The sequence below is a fragment of the Molothrus aeneus genome, chromosome 1 (genome assembly GCF_037042795.1).
Source record: "Molothrus aeneus isolate 106 chromosome 1, BPBGC_Maene_1.0, whole genome shotgun sequence".
NCBI lineage: Eukaryota > Metazoa > Chordata > Aves > Passeriformes > Icteridae > Molothrus > Molothrus aeneus.
This window is the reverse complement of record NC_089646.1, coordinates 144,296,607-144,313,797: the sequence shown is the minus strand read 5'-3', so window position 1 is coordinate 144,313,797 and position 17,191 is coordinate 144,296,607. Positions and strand designations below refer to the sequence as shown.

Sequence of the window (17,191 nt, the reverse complement as noted above, 5' to 3'; positions counted from 1 at the left end):
GTTACTAGTAATCTAAATCAAATGTTACCAAGCATGATCTTCAGTAGGACTGAGCTTCTTCCCCAGAGCAGCTTCCTGATCAGTGTACCAGCACCATTTCACTGTTCATGCTGCTGGTTCCTCTTTCTGGTTTCATGTTGGAGGCAGATTGTCCTGAAATGCAAATAATTTTGTGACTGTGAAGTCTATTGTACAAGTTCTGGCATAACAGAAGCATTTTCTTTCTTTTTATTTGCTCTGTATCTGCATGTAATCATTGGGTTTTAATTTTTCAGTCCTGTGTTTTCCATCTTTTACAAATAGTGTGGAAAATGCACATTAATAGTCCTGTTGTTAGGTTGCTGTTAGACCCCAAAAGTCCTCACTTTATTTATTCTTTTTCTTATCTCAGCTGGCCAAGAATGTAGGAAATACTAGTTTTAATGATATTATGGAAGGGAACTTACCTAGTCCTTCACCTAAACCCAGTCCATCAAGTGATATGTAAGTACTGAATCTTTAAACTCTAAGTTTTCTGTGGAATATATCTGTGGTGTAAAGTGTCTTAAACAGTAACCAAGCCAGGGGAAGGCATGAATAGCTGGACTAGAGGTTTTTATTCCCACTGTGGAGCTTCTTAGAAGTTCAGTCTCTCTAGTCACATTTTACTACCTCAGCTTCCCTGTGTAGAAAACACTTTGTTTGGGTTTCAAGATGCATATTTGACTCTTGAATGGTTTTGAGTTTTGTAGTAAACCCTCAGATGATAAACACAGTGGAGTTAACGGCACTAGCTCTGCTTTTTCTTTGGTCTTTTTGGTCTTAGTCCCCACAGTCAGTGTAATTTTTGTATATAACAAGAAGACAGGATAAAATTGACAATATTCCATATTTGGGGCTTGTTTGTAAGCAAGACATGCAGTGTAACAATAAATAACACTTTTTATCAGGTAGTTTTCTTCTTCTCTTCTCAGCTTCCAAGTTAGGCAAGGTGATTTTAAATTATAATCACTGACCCATTTTTCTAAAAGTTTCTGAAGCAAGCTCTATTTTCACACCCCACAGGACTGCACGTAAAGAATTTATCACTGCTAAATATGTAGATCATAAGTTCTCTAGGAAGACTTGTGCATCTGCAGCAGCTAAACTGAGTGAATTACTTGAGGCTGTCAAATCCAGGGATTTACTTGCACTAATTCAAGTCTATGCAGAGGGGGTAGAGCTAATGGAGCCACTGCTGGAGCCTGGACAGGTAAGCTTATCAGGTAAACAATATTTTAAATCATGTGTATTTGTAAAATGCCCAGGATCTGGGACTGCTGCTTTAGATGATAAAACAAAAGAAATGACAGATGAAAATGATGGGGTTTTTCTTCCTTTCCCAAATGTTGCATCCCTGTGGGGAGGGAAAAGAGCACTTTATTTTTCATCATCAATTGGTCTAAAGGAGTGTGAAATGCAATAGTGATATCATACACTGTTTTGGTGCCACTATAGTGTGTTGAAAAGGAAACTGTGTTGACTTTTAGGAAAGTCCCAAAGACCAGAATTGATAGCCCAGAGTCACCTGGTACCACATACAATATCATGCCTGCTTTTCAAATAGTGGCTGGAGGAACACATTACTGAATGTCTGCAAGTCTCTGTTTACTGTAGACAAGGAAAGAATAAATCTGATGACTTCATAGCTTCCTATGAGACATTTACAGAAATAAAATTTCTTTCAACCTGGAAGATTCCTTTGTGTGTGTGTATCAAGATATGAGTACTTGATCTTCCTTCTGAAATCAGTTCACAGTTTTTGGAAAAATCAGTCCAGGTTGACCTCAGTTAGCCATGGACAAATGTTAATCATGAGCAAAGTAACCTGTTTTTATTGATAATTGATGCCATGTAACCACTTGCTTAGCTGGAGACATGTCAGAGGAAGTTTTCAACAAGTTGTGTGAAAATAGCTAAGTTGGCAAAGGACACAGTGCCTGTCTGTGTTCAGTGAAAGGGATGAGTTCAGTATAGTCTCAGCACCTGAGCTATCACAGAGTGTTTATCATGGAAACACATTACAAGTTCTCTGACTGCAAGGTCAGCTTTCTGTATTTCTCATCCACAGCAGTTTCCACAGAATTAGCTCCTCAGTCTTCCCAGCTGTTACAGGCTGTGATGTCTAGAAAGGTATGAGCACCAATTGAAATGTGGTTTGCAGTTAGGACATTTGTAGCAACATTCTCCTCTGTAAATTTGCTGAGGTTTAATAAAATAATATATTTTTTAATTAGGACTTCGATTCTAAGTATATATACTGTAATATGCTTTTTAATTGTCTTTTATGATCAATGGGAGTTAATCTAAATTTAGATTTCATTAACTTCTCATGCAACTTTTAAATGGAAATAAATAGTATTTCTGTTTCTATTTCAATTGATTAATGCATGTGATATGTATAGAAGATAAAGTATGATTCAATTCAAGTTAGACAAGGAGAAACCCTCTATATGGGGGCAATGCCCCATGCACCAGCTTTGTGCTGGGAACCACCAAGCTCTGCCTAAAGAAACCTGGGGGTCCTGAGGGACACCAAGGTGAACATGGGCCAGCAGGGTGCCCTTGTGGCAGAGGTGACAGTGGGGACACATTGCCATCATGTGAAGGGCAGTGATCCTTCCCTCTACTCAGCACTGGTGAAGCCACAGCTGCAGTGCTGTGCCCAGATCTGGGCTCCCCACAGCAAGAGTGACTTGGACATGCTGGGGAGAATGCAGGGAAGGGCCACAGATGTGTCTGGAGCACCTGGAAGGGCTCAGAGATCTGGGGCTGTTCAGCTGTGAGGAGGCTCAGGGAAATCTCATCATTGGATGGAAATACCTGCAGGGAGGGTGGAAAGAAGGTGGAGCCCAGTGGTGCCCAGTGATGGGACCAGAGGCACTGGCGCAGACTGGAGCACAGGAGGTGCCCTCTGAACATCAGGAAACCCTTTTGTATTGTGAGAATGATCAAACACTGGCACAGGCTGCCCAGGGATATGGAATCTCTGTCCTTGGAGATATTCCAGAGCCATCTGGACGTGGTCCTGGGAAACTGATCCTCAGTGGTCCTGCTTGGGCAGAGAGATTGGTCTACATGACTTTCACAGGTCCTTTCCAACTTCAACTGTCCTGCAAATCTGTAAGAATTTTAATGTATGTGGGACTGTGATTTTTGTGATGCTGTTTTTGTAGGAAATACTGTTGTGACTTTGCTTGGTGCTCACCAGGCTGTTGTCAAGTAACAAATACTGCAAACTTATGCAGTATTCCTTGACAGGATCCCTTTCAGTTACTGGTAGCTAAAATGGTTAAAGACTCCTCAAGGTTGTTCCATCCAGCTGGGAAAAGTGAAAATTGGGTTTAGGAAAGCTGAGATCTCAGAAGTGTAATGCCATTTTCCTTTGAAGCACGTGGTGTCTTTTAGAGATGAAAAGACAGTAATGGTTTTCATCATAATTTCCTAATATTTTTCTTTTGAAAGTCTTGTAAAGAGTGAAGGAGATGTATCTCATAGGTCTGATATACAAGCTCTGCAGAAATAAGACAGAAATCTAACTTCTCTTTGCATGTGTTTAGGAGCCAGGTGAAACAGCACTTCATTTAGCAGTCCGGACTGCTGACCAAACCTCTCTCCATCTGGTTGACTTCCTTGTACAAAACTGGTATGGATTGCTGACTTTTCATTCAATTGTACATGACAGTTGTGCATGTTCAGAGTTATCCTGGCAGTGCCTTGGATGGTGTTTGCTCATCACTTACAGTCTTTCTCCTTAGATATGTTTCAAAGGAGAATAGTTTAGTGCCTTTGAGTTGACCTTTGTGCTCCTGATCAGTAGGGAGAGGGAAAGATGTGTAGATTAAAAGCATTGAAAGCAGTTACCTAAAAATTGGATGAAAGGAAAAAGTCTGTAGTGCATGAGAGAACCTTGATTTAGAGCACATGACAACATGAAGCCATGCAAACAAATAGTTCAGGTACAGGAGGGATGGCAGGTAAATGTTCCAAATACAGGACATGCAAAGGAACTGTAAGAGTAGAAAACAAGGATCATTCTCAGAAAATTATGGACAGATGCTAGATTGACCTTGAAAAAGGTGTTCCAATAGCTAATAAACTGTATTAAAGCTATTGAGAGCATAAACTTAATTAGTAATTTTCAGCATCTAGTTTACTGGCTGAGTTGTTCTTTGTTGTCAAGGGATGTGTTCATAGAAGTAAAAAACCTTCATGAAAAGTGTGAGTGCTGATTATAGGAGAGTGTTATTAAAGTAACAAATGAAAAATAACATTGCAATATTTCAAGCTGTTTGAGATCATAATTTGAAAAATGTTTTAGAAGCCCAAATTACTATTTTCACCTTTATTAAAGGTTTTTTTTTATTTTGGATGATTATTTAGATGAAGCTTCCTAATTTCTTCAGACACCTATAACTGTGTGTTTCTGTGTTTCTGTCTGCTGTGTGGTTTTTTATGGCAGTCTCAAATTTAAGAGCATCTTTACAACCCTTTGGGCTCTTACTGTCCAATATGGGTAACACTGGGAAAAGCTGTCATCTCCTGAGCTTTGCTTTCCTGGTTTATGAAAATATTTTATTGTTCCCAAAATGTCAGTAACAGTTTTTGAAAACCTGGGTTTAGAAGTTGAAAACTGGAGGAAGTAGAGGTTTTAAAAAGCCCTGTGAGCCCCTTTGCATGTCTGTTTTTTCCCTAAGTCAATGTGTTGTCCTTACATTCCTTCTTACAACTCTTTTGTTCATTCTCACAGCTGCCCTCTTGATAGTTCCTTGACTGCATGGGATTTAGTAACCTATTTTAACTGTATCAGAATTATTCAGATATTTCTGTTGGGCTAATTTAGCATGTTTGAAAAAAGAATTACAGTGAAGTGGTAACTGGCATGACCTTAGAGAGGTCTGAGTCTCTGAGTTTCACATCTTTAATTTTTTGAATGAACATCTGTAGATTTGCAGTCCTTCTCAATCACAACTCAGATATTTCCAGTGTCCTTGGAAGAATTCTTAATAGTCTTTGAAAGTAATGTTTGATTTAATTTCTTTTTTTGCCCTACTTCATATTTGTCCAGTAAAGTTTTTATTTATATGGATGCTAGATCTGAAATGAATAGCACAGCTACTATACTCTTCTTGATTGTTTGTTCGTTTTTATTTTTTTTAGTGGAAACCTGGACAAACAAACAGCACTGGGTAATACAGTTCTACACTACTGCAGTATATATAATAAGCCTGAGTGTTTGAAATTGCTTTTGAGGGGGAAGCCAACTATTGATTTAGGTGAGTTCATTATTTAAAACCAGGAAATACAGATTTCCTAAAATTTCTTCCCATTATTTTAGCCACTTTTGTTTATTTCTCTCTGGTAAGTAAACTTCTAAAATAAAACTGTGGTAGAAAGATGAAGACTTTGTCAACAGCAAGCATAAAGGAAACATTCAGTTTCCTAAGAAATTGAATTCTTAGAAGATAATAGTGACAAAAATTTCTAATATGAAATACTAATGGCAAACCCTAAGCAGAGTTCCAAGTTCTGTTTCTGACCCATTTTAAACTGCTAGGAATTTAGATTCATTGTTTATGCTAGAACTTAAATGTCTAATTCCACTCTTTGGTACGTGGGCTTCATGTGCACAGCACTTAATTCTTCTGTTGATATCAATGGCAGCTGGAGCTGTGGTTTCATCCAGCACACCCCAGCCAACACTGCCACTGATTAGGGAGGGGAGACCATCCAGAGAACAAGAGATTATCCTGACTGAGCAAACAGAGATTCTATTTTCAGTTAAACTTTTGGCATGCCATTATGACAAATGAACTGATACAGGTACAGCAAGTCTTACTCCTGTCTCACAGGTAGGTGCAAAGAGAAGCTGAGAGGCAGCTGAGAAAGCTGATCCCATTTTTCCTGAGTTAGGAAGGCATCCCATTAATCCAGCTGGTTTAGGCCCAGGAGTTAAATGTAATTAGCATGTCTGTAAAACATTTACATTCAGTCAGTTAGTGGTATAGGACAGAAGTTTTTTTAACAGCTGATGCAAACCTGACTTTATTTCTCCCTTTTTCTTCATCACCATTACTTTCCTCCACTGCCTGGTAAAGAACTGCTGTATAAATTGAAGTTCAAAGTTTAGTGGCAGAAGTCACTGGTTTCCTTTGCCTTTTTATAGGCCTTTAGAATATATTCCAATATTATCACAAATCAGAGAATTTAATGTGACCATTTTTGGCAGTTACAATGGGAAAGCCATCTGAACAAATTAAAGTCCTTCATTGGTCCTTCCATTGAACTTTCTCCTAGGCAGATGCCAGAGGAGTGTTCACACCTTTTTGGTGCCTTGTTTTTTGAGGGGTTTTTTTTTGTGGGAAAGAGGGTGTTGTGGTCTTTTTGTTGTTTTTTTGGTGTGATCTCACATAGAATTTGAGTGATCTCACAGAAACCCTAAAATAAAAGGTGTATACTTAAAAGTTGAAAGTTTGGAATTTATGAAGTCCTTTAGCTGTCTGGGTGTTAACTTCACATCAGAAGTACTATGTTTTCATTCCTTTTCATATTGAGCCATCTCTGGTAGATCTTTCCATAGGTAAATCTTTCTTTTAGGGATCTGAATTCTTTCAAAGTCACAGGCCTTTCTACAGGACTGCTTTGTAAATACTAGTATTCCTGCCTGGCATTCTCTGTGTAATATTTGACACTGATATTATAGATCTCAGTTTGATCCTTTTCAGTTCCTGATCACAGAAATGCTTTACAATCTGGATGTGCTGTGGAGCATTCTCTGTTCCAGCTCCATGGCATTTACTGATGTACTGTGAGAATACATTTTACCTAGAGTTTATCCACATCAGATGTGGGAGTTGTTTTTGTTTACTGAGACTTGCTACTGAGCATCTGGGAAGGATTCCATTAGATGCTGTGCCTGAGGACTCCCAGCAGCCTCAGTTATCACCTTCTTTCTTACCAGGTGTTATTTTAAATTGTAAACTATTTTATAGCTTTGATAAAGATAGAAAGTTTTAAATTTATTTTTGTTCAAATGTCTTCGAATTAAGGCTTCAAGCCTCTACATATTAATGGAAGTAGAATCTGCTTGGATCAACATTTAGCCTTTTTTTTTTTCTTTTTTTTAAGTCTTAGAATTAGTTTTCTTTTTTGCGCTATTTTACCCTGCCTGCTTGCTTCTCTTGCTTATTCAGGTAAGAATTTTATTGGCAAAGGCATTGAGTGGAGATTGAGGTGACTAAATTTCTTTATATTCTCTACTAGGATGATAGGAGGGATTTGGGAACTGTTGCAGCAGATGCTGCTGTTCAGAAAGAACCTGATGAGACATGAAATGCATGAGCACTTGGAGTGGAATCTTAAAGAGCTGCAGCTGCTATAGAGTAAACAGACATTTTTGATCACTTTTAGAAGTTACTGTGTTACCAGCAGTGAAATTCAATAAATTGTTTCTTAAGACATCTAAAAGAATTGCTTTTTTTTGTATTGTTAATTTTGTAGTAAACCAAGCTGGAGAGACAGCTCTGGACACAGCAAAGAGACTGAAAGCTGTCCAGTGTGAGGAACTGGTAAGAACCAAGCCCGGGGGCAAAGGGGAATGTTTCCTTCTTTAAAAATGTGATTTACTTCGTATGTCATTACCATTGCATCTCACACAATGTGGTATTGCTGCCAGCTGGCTGTCTGTTGATCTGAAGGCCCTATCACAGGTGATTGTTTCTTACCTAAAACACAACAGTAATTTTATTTGTAACAGTTTAAGAAAAAGATCTTTCTTCTACTGGCAGTATTAGTTATTTTAACCAGTGTATTTGAAGACCATAAGTACCAGAGGGTCAGATGTGTCAATAAATACATAAGTCAAGGAGATTTGAGCTTCATTAACTCAAAAGTTCTTCTTAAAGGCTTTTATATCAGGAGTACTAAACAACCACTGTAATTTTAAAACTGTCAAGACCTTTTAGGTTGGGATCTTTGTTTGTCTTCTTCTACTATGGCTTTTTTCAGATTATTTAACAGAACAGATAGTTCAGAGATGGTAAAAGTTTTTTTATAAGGAGAATTGAAACAACTTAAAATTACCCTCCTGAAAGGAGGAAGAAGCTTAAGTGTAATGTCTGGAAGCTGAAGTATAAAAAGATGTAGAACACCAGCTTCTGTGGGACTTTGTCCCTCTACTGAGCATGATCAAAGCAAAGACCTCCTGGAATTTTGAGAATGTGTGAGGGATGTTAACAGACACCACTCAAAAAGATTATTGGTGTTCAAGAAATAAAGGTGTTAAGGATTTTCCCAGGTACTCCTCTGAAGCATTTAGCCAGGAGTAAGGATTTTACATCAGACCAGCAAGATTGTTTGTTCTTGGTCCTCTAAGGTGCCACCAGTCTGCATTTAGTAGGCAAGTGAATTTAATAACTGTCAAGGCATTAAAAAGTCTAGTAGTGTGGTAGTTTCACATTTAAGACAAAACCAGGACAATTTACAAAACACTTGCCACTTATTTCAATTTCTTCTTTTTTCTGATTTGATGATCTGAGGATATCTACTTCTGCTCTGCAGCTGGTAGTTTTAATACCTTTCCTGTGACAACTGAAAGTTCTTGTCATGAATTAATTATTGAATAATCAAAAGACCTTGTCCTTCCCAAATCAAAGAAATTTTCCATGTTTCTGGGGATGCAAGTCAGCATTTTGCTATGGTTGCTGAGGTGGGACTAATTTCTCAGTTAATGCCATGTCTGCTGTGTAAGTAGGTGCTGTTTCCAGTGGTTTGAGTACTCTGTCAGCTGGATCAAGCAGATCACCTGTGCAGCACACAGTGGGGATGGATTGCTTTTTTCTTTATAGCATCCCTTTTCAAAAGTTACATCTGCCATTAATGTGGACCAACTGGCTGTGTTACAGAACAAACAATCAAGTGGATGTTATCAGTGAGCTTATCTAGCAGTTAATCATTTAGTTATAGTGATCCAAATTCCATGAATACCTCAGATTATTTCACTTAACTCTCATAGAGCATTTAGAGCATTTATGCCTTTTTTTTTTAATTTTTAAAGAGGAAAATATTTCTGCATTTTTTTCCAAAACCAGCAATGAGTTAAGAGTGAAAAAGAAACATGAATGAGCATACTGTTTGCTGTGGGCAGTAAAAAAGTACAAGATAAATAACTAGGTGTTTGCATTATGATAGCTGTACTGAACTCATTTCTGTTGCATAACTGGAGTCTTGACTGTGTAATTAAATTCAGTTTCAACTCAAGTGGGTTCATGAATACTTACATAACAGATTGGAAATACTGTCTTTATTCCAAGTTTTATTTCAGGAAGATGGTTAAAGGCACTCCTGAATCAACTACCAAGTAGACTACACTTTAAAGGATGTGAAGGACTAAATAATGATGGAAGATCTAGGCATTGAAAAGGAGAATTTATCTCCTCAGAATAACCATGAACTGCTCTATTAGGTTTTTTTGCTGATCATTGAGGTAGTTTTTTTAAAAGAATGTGAAACACATTATTTGTACTGGCAAAGTCAAGGAATTTCATGCTTAAGACATACTGGCCTCATCCAGGGAGAGACAGAAGTAAAATATCTAAATGAAGAGTAAATATCTTTTCATTTGATTTGAGTGCAAGAATTGTGATTTTGATGGGGTGGCAGCTGTATGTACCAAAATTTATAAATAGATTTTGCTTTTCCTTTTTGGAAAGGAGGGCTCCAGATAAATTCTGCTTTTGTGCATATACCTTCTCTTCGTGTTATCTTTTCAAATGCTTGTCAAACATGGTGACTCCTGCCCATTTTGAGAAAATCTTTCCTTTTTGCCTTTTACCTATTTTTCTGTACCTCAAACAAATGAAGGATGTTTGTATGATTGCCCTGGAATAATTTTAAACTTCTAAATCTTCCAGTTTATTTCTTGCCATTACAAAACCAACTTTGTTAACACCAAAAGAACAGCAAGTATTTTAACAAGACTTTTTATTTCTCTCAGCTTTCTCAAGCCAAGGCAGGGAAGCTGAACCCACACGTGCACGTGGAGTACGAGTGGAATCTTCGGCAGGAAGAGATTGATGAGAGTGACGATGACTTGGACGATAAGGTGAGTGTGAGTTACCGATACAGCCTTGCGCAACAACTGTCAGCAGCGCTGCTCCCTGGAAATCACTGCTAATTAGAGACCCACCTCAGCCTTCCCTTCCTTACAGATATTTTGGGGGGAAAAAAACTAATTCTGAGGCCTGTGTTAAAGACTGCCTAAGTGCTTTTTGAATATACTTTGTCAACCTAGTTATTATGGGCTGTTTCAGAAGTTTGACTTTGACAAGACATACAGTATAATATCAGCAAATCTGTACTACTTTGTTGCTTTATCCTCTTCAGAATTCTAAGCTGTTAAATTTAGCTGGAGGAAATCCAAAGCTTACATACTTAATTTTTTCCATAAATTAATTAAAAACCTAGTTATTGAATAAATAACTCTTATTTTTCACAAACCATGCTGTGCTATTTAATCCTGTGTTTTTTTTTTTTTAAAGAAGTAATGGAAAGGCAAAACTTGAGGGCATAGAATAATTGCCATCCTACAGCATGTGAAAAATTAGCCTCAGTGTCCTACTTTAGCAAGTCAGTTAATTACTGTGTGCTCTATTTCTGCAATAAATGCGAATACACCTCTCCTATTTTATATGAGTGCCGCAGAAAGAAGTGTGGACAACTTCTCATTTTCTGTGACACTTGGGACTGAAAAATTCAGAAACCAAAGTAATTTGCATGTCCTCAAGGACAGCAGAGAACAAAATAATCATCTGTGTGAGGAGCCTCTGGAGGATGAGAGATGCTGTGCTGGAGATAATAACCTGAACCAGAGCTGCAGGGAAACAGATCGTGCTCCATATGCACCCATTAACGTACAGCAGGCAAAAACTAATGTGTAAAATTTCTTCAAAGAGCAATTAGATGTGTTTAAAAAGAGCTGTATCATGGATATTATATTGCTAGTTCAGGGACCAAATAAATCTGATCTGTCAAAAGTGTTTGCTCATCTTTACTAGGCAACAGTGGGGTAATATACTTGATATTTGAGGATAATTGTCTAGTCTGAGTAATGTGCTATATTCCCTGAAAATTACTCTTAAATTCTAAAACTTGCCAGGCTTTTATTGGCATTTTATTTAGTACATTATTAGTGTGTATTTCCTGCTTTAACATTAAATCTAATTTTGTGTTCATGATGATTTGTTGATGGTGCAATCTTAATTTTCATTTAGAAGAGAGGGCCTTTCAGGTTGAATCCCTGAAAAAGGGACGAGTGGGGGTTTATTTGTCCAACAAAGAAAAAAACTCATGTTCACTAAATTATGTTCTGGTATGCTATTTTCCAAACATACTAACTATAATTAGTGTTTAGACAGCTGTATCATATCTTTGTTTTTCTATTCACAGCCTAGTCCTATAAAAAAGGAAAGATCTCCAAGACCCCAAAGCTTTTGTCACTCCTCAAGCATTTCTCCCCAAGACAAACTGACTCACCCTTCATTTAGCACTCCCAGAGACAAGCAAAGACTCTCCTATGGAGCCTTTACCAACCAGATCTTTGCTTCTGCAAGCACAGACTCACCCACCTCTCCAACGTCGGATGCTCCTCCTCTTCCTCCCAGAAATGCTGGCAAAGGTAAGTAAGTCTCTCTCCAAACCACACTTGCAAGCAGTGATTTTGACACTGTTGTCCTTCCTTTAACCAAGGACATTGCAATGTTTCAAGATACAGCATGTTCTTATTGAGGCAGTTGTGTGGTACAAGGCCTGTTCTAAACTTTAAAGACCTGAGGGACACTTTGTATTAGACTCATTCATAACACTGATCATGAATGGGTGAGGAATAAACGAGTACTCTGCTAAATTAAAGTAACTTAAGTTTATGAGACTTGCAGCTGCAGTAGATTGTGATGGTTTGACCTAGATATCTCCAGTCTTCAAGTTTGGAAGATATTTTTATGGAACAAAACTTTTTGCTGTATTATAATTTGTGCAGATCTACTTTTTAGGACAAAGAAAGCTTTAATTCCTTTTTACATGTTTAATTTAGAAATTGATAAATCGTGTTTTTACAGTAGACTTGTTCAAGAAATCTTTAGTTGTGATGAGGGTTACATTACAGTACAGTTTAACACTTCAGCAGTTATGCTGCTGCTCCCTTTTGTTAGCACTGCTTCATTTCTCACCTGGTAATTGACTTTGTTTAGGAAAAATGCAGAGATGCTCTCACCAATATGTGAAAGAGTAAAAGGGACAGGACAGTGTTGGCATCATGGTTCAGATGCTGTGCTTAAGCACTACTGTTCCATCAGTCTTTGTCATGTACTGGCAACTTTCAAATGGATCCCTTGGCTCTCTTTTAAACAGGTTTGTTTCCCATTATGAAGCAGTGATTTTGCCAGGGTTTGCATTTTTCACATGAGATTTTGTAATCCATGTTTCCCTGGGGATTCAGTTGTATTCCTTGCATCTTTACTGTGTTGACCTGATTGTTGGCATTACAAGATTCTACTTTTTCCTTCCAGTCTCCCATCCCTTTTACATGCTCACAGTCTGCTATGGATTTTTCACTGCAAACACAATATGTACTGGCTTAGATGTTCCTTCATGGACTAGGATAACTTTTTTTATTGTCATAAAGTGGCAAGACTTGGAAATTAATCATGCATCCCATTTCATGAAGAAGGTTAATGAGGTTGTGTCTGGTATCTGTACACACTGCTTAGTATGTTGTCAGCTTTCAACATATTTTAATGAACTTTATTTCTTTGTCAGTATATAGTGGAGCTCTCCTACAGACTCATCTAGAAAATTGTCTTTTTCTCCAGGAAGGGAATATTTATGTTTATATTTCATTCTAAGTATGTATTTTGGTTTTTGAAATGTTAGGCATTTTCCCAGTTGTTCCTAAACAAGGAATCAACACAGCTCCAAAGCTACTCAGAAAGAATTGAGGCGTTGAGTTTTCATGTGTTTTCATGTCAGATGTTATGCAAAGAAATCCTTATTTATATCACAATGAAATAATATTATAATATCAGAAAATTGCCTTCTAATGTAACATTAACTGCTTCATCAGATGGAAAATGTCAGATTCACAGGGTAAGTCAGAGAGGTTGAATGGAACTGCTGTTACATTAAAGTCACTATGCTTCTCTGCTTCAAACATGCTGAAATTCTACAGTCTCTAAGTGATGCTGGAGTGGAGTTTTGGTTGATATCCACTCAACAATACTATGAAATTAGAAACTTCTGTTGTATACATGCCTGTGTTAAAAGTTGGGGGAAAAAAGTAACAAATGCATAGGACAATTCATCAGTGTGGAAAGATTGCTGTAGTTGCATCATTTTCAAATACACTTATGGTTCATTTAAACTGTGCTGCTCCTTGTTATCTCCCCTCTTCCAGCTCTCAGATTATTTAAAAGAAAATGAAGCAGAGACTCTTCACTTCCATATAAAAACATTGACACTTCAGGTGTTGACACATCTGAATTTTGAGACAATAAATTTTCTTTCAGTAGGAAAACATAAACCTGTATATTTTTCTCCTCTTTTGGATGAGTAATAATATTTATCCCTTCACTGAAGTTTACACAGCCTTACTTGTCAGATGTGTGTTTTTGTTTAGAAAGTTCATTTGAATATCTTGTGTTTAAGATTATATGAAAACACAGCGTTACTTTTTTCACTAAGCTCCCTAAACAGCAGGAGTAACAAAAGCACTGAATCTGTATTTAAATTTAGGCTTACTTTCTGTCAGAAAACAATCTGATCTTTGTCCCTGTGTTGCTGTGAGGCCCTGGTGGATAGCATGGGCCCCTGCTAGGACATGGAGCCTTCAGGGAAGGGATAGCAGATGCATCTGCATTTTAGAAGGAGGCAGACAATTTTTAAGTTTCATAAGTTTTTCATCCTTTGGGACATGCAGATGAAATTGTCTTTCCAAAACTTGTTTTATTTTTAAGAAAACCCCTTCCCTGTAGCCCTCTGTTTCATTGCCCATTGAAGTTGTGGGTAGAAAAGCTCTGTGGAGTTCCTGAGTGATCAGGAAGCCATCCCCTGAACTTTTGCTGGGGAGAGGAGGGAAGTTTAAAGTGATTTACATAAGGCACATCACTCTTGCTCATGGTTTTCAGTGGACATGCTGGCTAAAAAATAATTTTATAGGTACAATAGTTGGAGGAGGGGATATGGGGAGGTTTTCAATTTCTCCTCACATCATTGTAACTCATGTCCAGATTTTTTATTTGATAACTTTTCAAAATATTCCTAAAAATGCTGGAACCTTCATTTATTTTTCTCCACACAGTCTCATTTGTGGATACATCTTACTTGCTGTTATCTCTGCTATAGATTTAAGTAATCCTAACAGAATGAAAAGTACAGAAGGAGTGCAGTGGCTGCCTGAGCCACTAAGCCAACCACTCTGTGCCTTTTTCAATAGTTTATCTAAGCTTATTTAGGATCAGCTTACTTCTGTTCTCAGTCAAATCTTTAGCCTGTATTATTCTCAAAATCATCTTTTTTATTGTTCTTTTCAACTTATACCTGCATTATGGCTCCAGACATCTAGCAGGTCTTCTGCCTATTGTTTTACAAAAAGCTTTCAAAAAAAATCAATATTTAAGTAATTCCGTGACTTGCCTCAGTAGCTAAATAAAGTTTTGCACAACCTTCATTGCCAATCCAATGTAGGGGTAATGTTGCTAACTAGCTTTGGAGGAGTGTTAGGCAGTATAATCCAGGTTTCCTTCACTTCAGCTGAAAGCTAATTGATTTTTGTGGTTCTGCCTGTTTATCCCAGATGAGCATGGAGGTCAGGGATAAATTCTGTATCATGAAGTTAATTTGGATCTTCAACACCTACAAGGCTGCATAGTTTCATTGTCTCAGCTCTGACATGAGGTACCTAAACCCAAAGGCACTTTCCTTCGTGGTTCCAGTGCAGTGTTACTGCAGACACAGTCACATCATCTGCTCCTTCACTACATCAGACTCAATTTCTAACCAAATTAGTTTATTTGAATTTACTAGTAACTTCTAGAAATTGTCTGACTGCCTTGCACACAGGATGAGGAATCTTCTTGGGCTCACTAAGTTGTGCCTGTACCAGCATTGCCCTTTGGCTTTGGAGGTGTTTCTGTGGCTGGTGGCTGTGTCAAGGTCCTGGAAAAGGATGGAAATCCTACAGGTCTCCATGTATGGGGTGTTACACTAAACAAACCAATTTTAACTTATCTGATTGAAGAATACTTTCATTCTGCTGGGGTTCAAGTTATCCTTTCATCACAACTAACTCTTCTGGGTACCTTTGCTGTTTAAATCAGATTTCTGAAATACGACTGGCTGGAAGTGTCGGGACAGCAGTAAAATTTGCTGTTTCTAGTGGAAATGCCACATCAAAGAATCCTTTGGTCCTAGGTTGTTTTTTTTCCTGATTGTATCATACTGTGGCATAGCAGGCATTACACAGTCTCAACTCATTTGAAGTTCTTAATTTATGGCACAAATGTATTTATTCTCATTTCCATTACCTCAGCCTTTGAGGTGATCCTGTTTCTTCTGAATGTTTGCAGGATTCTGCACTTCTCTTGCATATACTTGGAGACATTTTTTAAAATATTCTTATAACTGTGTTGCACATTGTGATTAAATAACGCTACTTATTCCACTATGACTTTGTATTTTTTTAATACCATAATAGGAAGGACAGACTAGCTGATGACTTCTGGTTTCATGGGCTCTTCTATTTCTGAATCAACCCAAAACACAAAATCTTTAGTATAACTTTTATCTTTTCTTTTCAAACTGAACCTTTTTTTAAGCATTAATTATCTAATGTACTTCAAATACTAATGTTGAATCAATGTATATTCTTAGCTTTCTTATTCAGAGTGATCATGATCATTTTGTCTTTTATTATGCTCTTATTTTCAGTGCTGAAAATATATGATATTAGGTAAGAATAACTGAAAAAGCTTTTAGTAATATCTATGCAATAAGTCACTCATGAGAAATTTAAAAATAAGGATAGCAACGCTTGTTAATGAAAATACTGTTTTTAATTTAAGTTACTTTCCTTTGCAGTGTCCATTGTACCATTAGCAGGAATTCTGTGTTTTCCCCCTATGTCTCATTAAGTGGTAAAAAAAAAATTACACATATGAAGTTTTTACACTCTAAACCCACCATTTCTTGATTGAGTGGCAGCAGCTTTGCATGGTTTCACAAGTACACAAATGAATTGTTACTACACTAACTGCACAAACCCTAAAGGGCAATGTACTACTAATTGCACATCTTATCCAGTTATTTACCGTAGTACAATAATTTTGAGATTACTTGGTCTATTTACACATGAAAGCCTGATCTTTGTAATATGAAAAAGAGATAAAACATGATAACAGTTAGTTCTTTAAGCATTTCCTTCCCAGTAACTGAGGAAAAGAAAGCCTGACAGAAGCAAAAGGAAAAACTTCTGGGTCAAGTTTTTTGGGGTTTTATTTTTGGTTTTTGCTTTTTTGCTTGTGTTAGGAAAATGTCCTTTACAAAATGTGAACTTCTGAACTATGTGACAAATCATGATTAAGGCATTCATTGGAGAGGAAATGACTGGCTCAATTGCTGCCTGGTTAAAATCACAAAGTACCTTCAATCTAGTAACTGCTCTGATAATTGCTTAAATATACCTAGCCTAGCCTTGTGTAATTGAGAATATCACACAGGAATTGTTTTGAGCTGCTGGTTTTACACATACATTTATGTGAATATATGTGTAGATACACACAGACATGTGCAGTTGCTGGAGGTGAGCAGCCCTGGTCCCAGTACAGGGGCAACAGAGCCCAGCCCAGACCTGTGTGAAGGAACTCCTGGAGAGCACCACAAACAGTGCCAGGGCATGGTGTGGCACTTTGGATGGGAATTTGCATGGAATGGCATGCAGGAAGGGGTGTAACTCTGCCACCCTAAGCAGGGAGCAATGGTATCTGCCACTGAGTTATCAGCACACATTGAAAGAGCTTTAAACTTGAGCTTTTTAGAAAGGGGAAAGGGACAAAACCAGGTTTGCTCAAGGTAACCCTAGGGCAGCACACCAGTGTTTGAGGGAGTGTGTGTGCCAGTGAGGGCC

The 17,191-nt window shown here is 37.6% G+C and overlaps 1 protein-coding gene across 4 annotated transcripts in view; it reads left to right on the top strand.

The window, feature by feature from the left end:
* Positions 1–17,191, top strand: part of ASAP1 (ArfGAP with SH3 domain, ankyrin repeat and PH domain 1) — a 112,965-nt gene that overhangs the window by 75,533 nt on the left and 20,241 nt on the right. For all 4 annotated transcript variants that reach the window (XM_066566455.1, XM_066566481.1, XM_066566472.1 and 1 more), the window contains 7 exons: positions 392–483; positions 1,045–1,231; positions 3,579–3,664; positions 5,179–5,294; positions 7,519–7,586; positions 10,013–10,120; positions 11,464–11,692. In XM_066566455.1, coding sequence (XP_066422552.1) covers positions 392–483; positions 1,045–1,231; positions 3,579–3,664; positions 5,179–5,294; positions 7,519–7,586; positions 10,013–10,120; positions 11,464–11,692 — 886 coding nt within the window. The remainder of the gene's footprint in view (positions 1–391; positions 484–1,044; positions 1,232–3,578; positions 3,665–5,178; positions 5,295–7,518; positions 7,587–10,012; positions 10,121–11,463; positions 11,693–17,191) is intronic.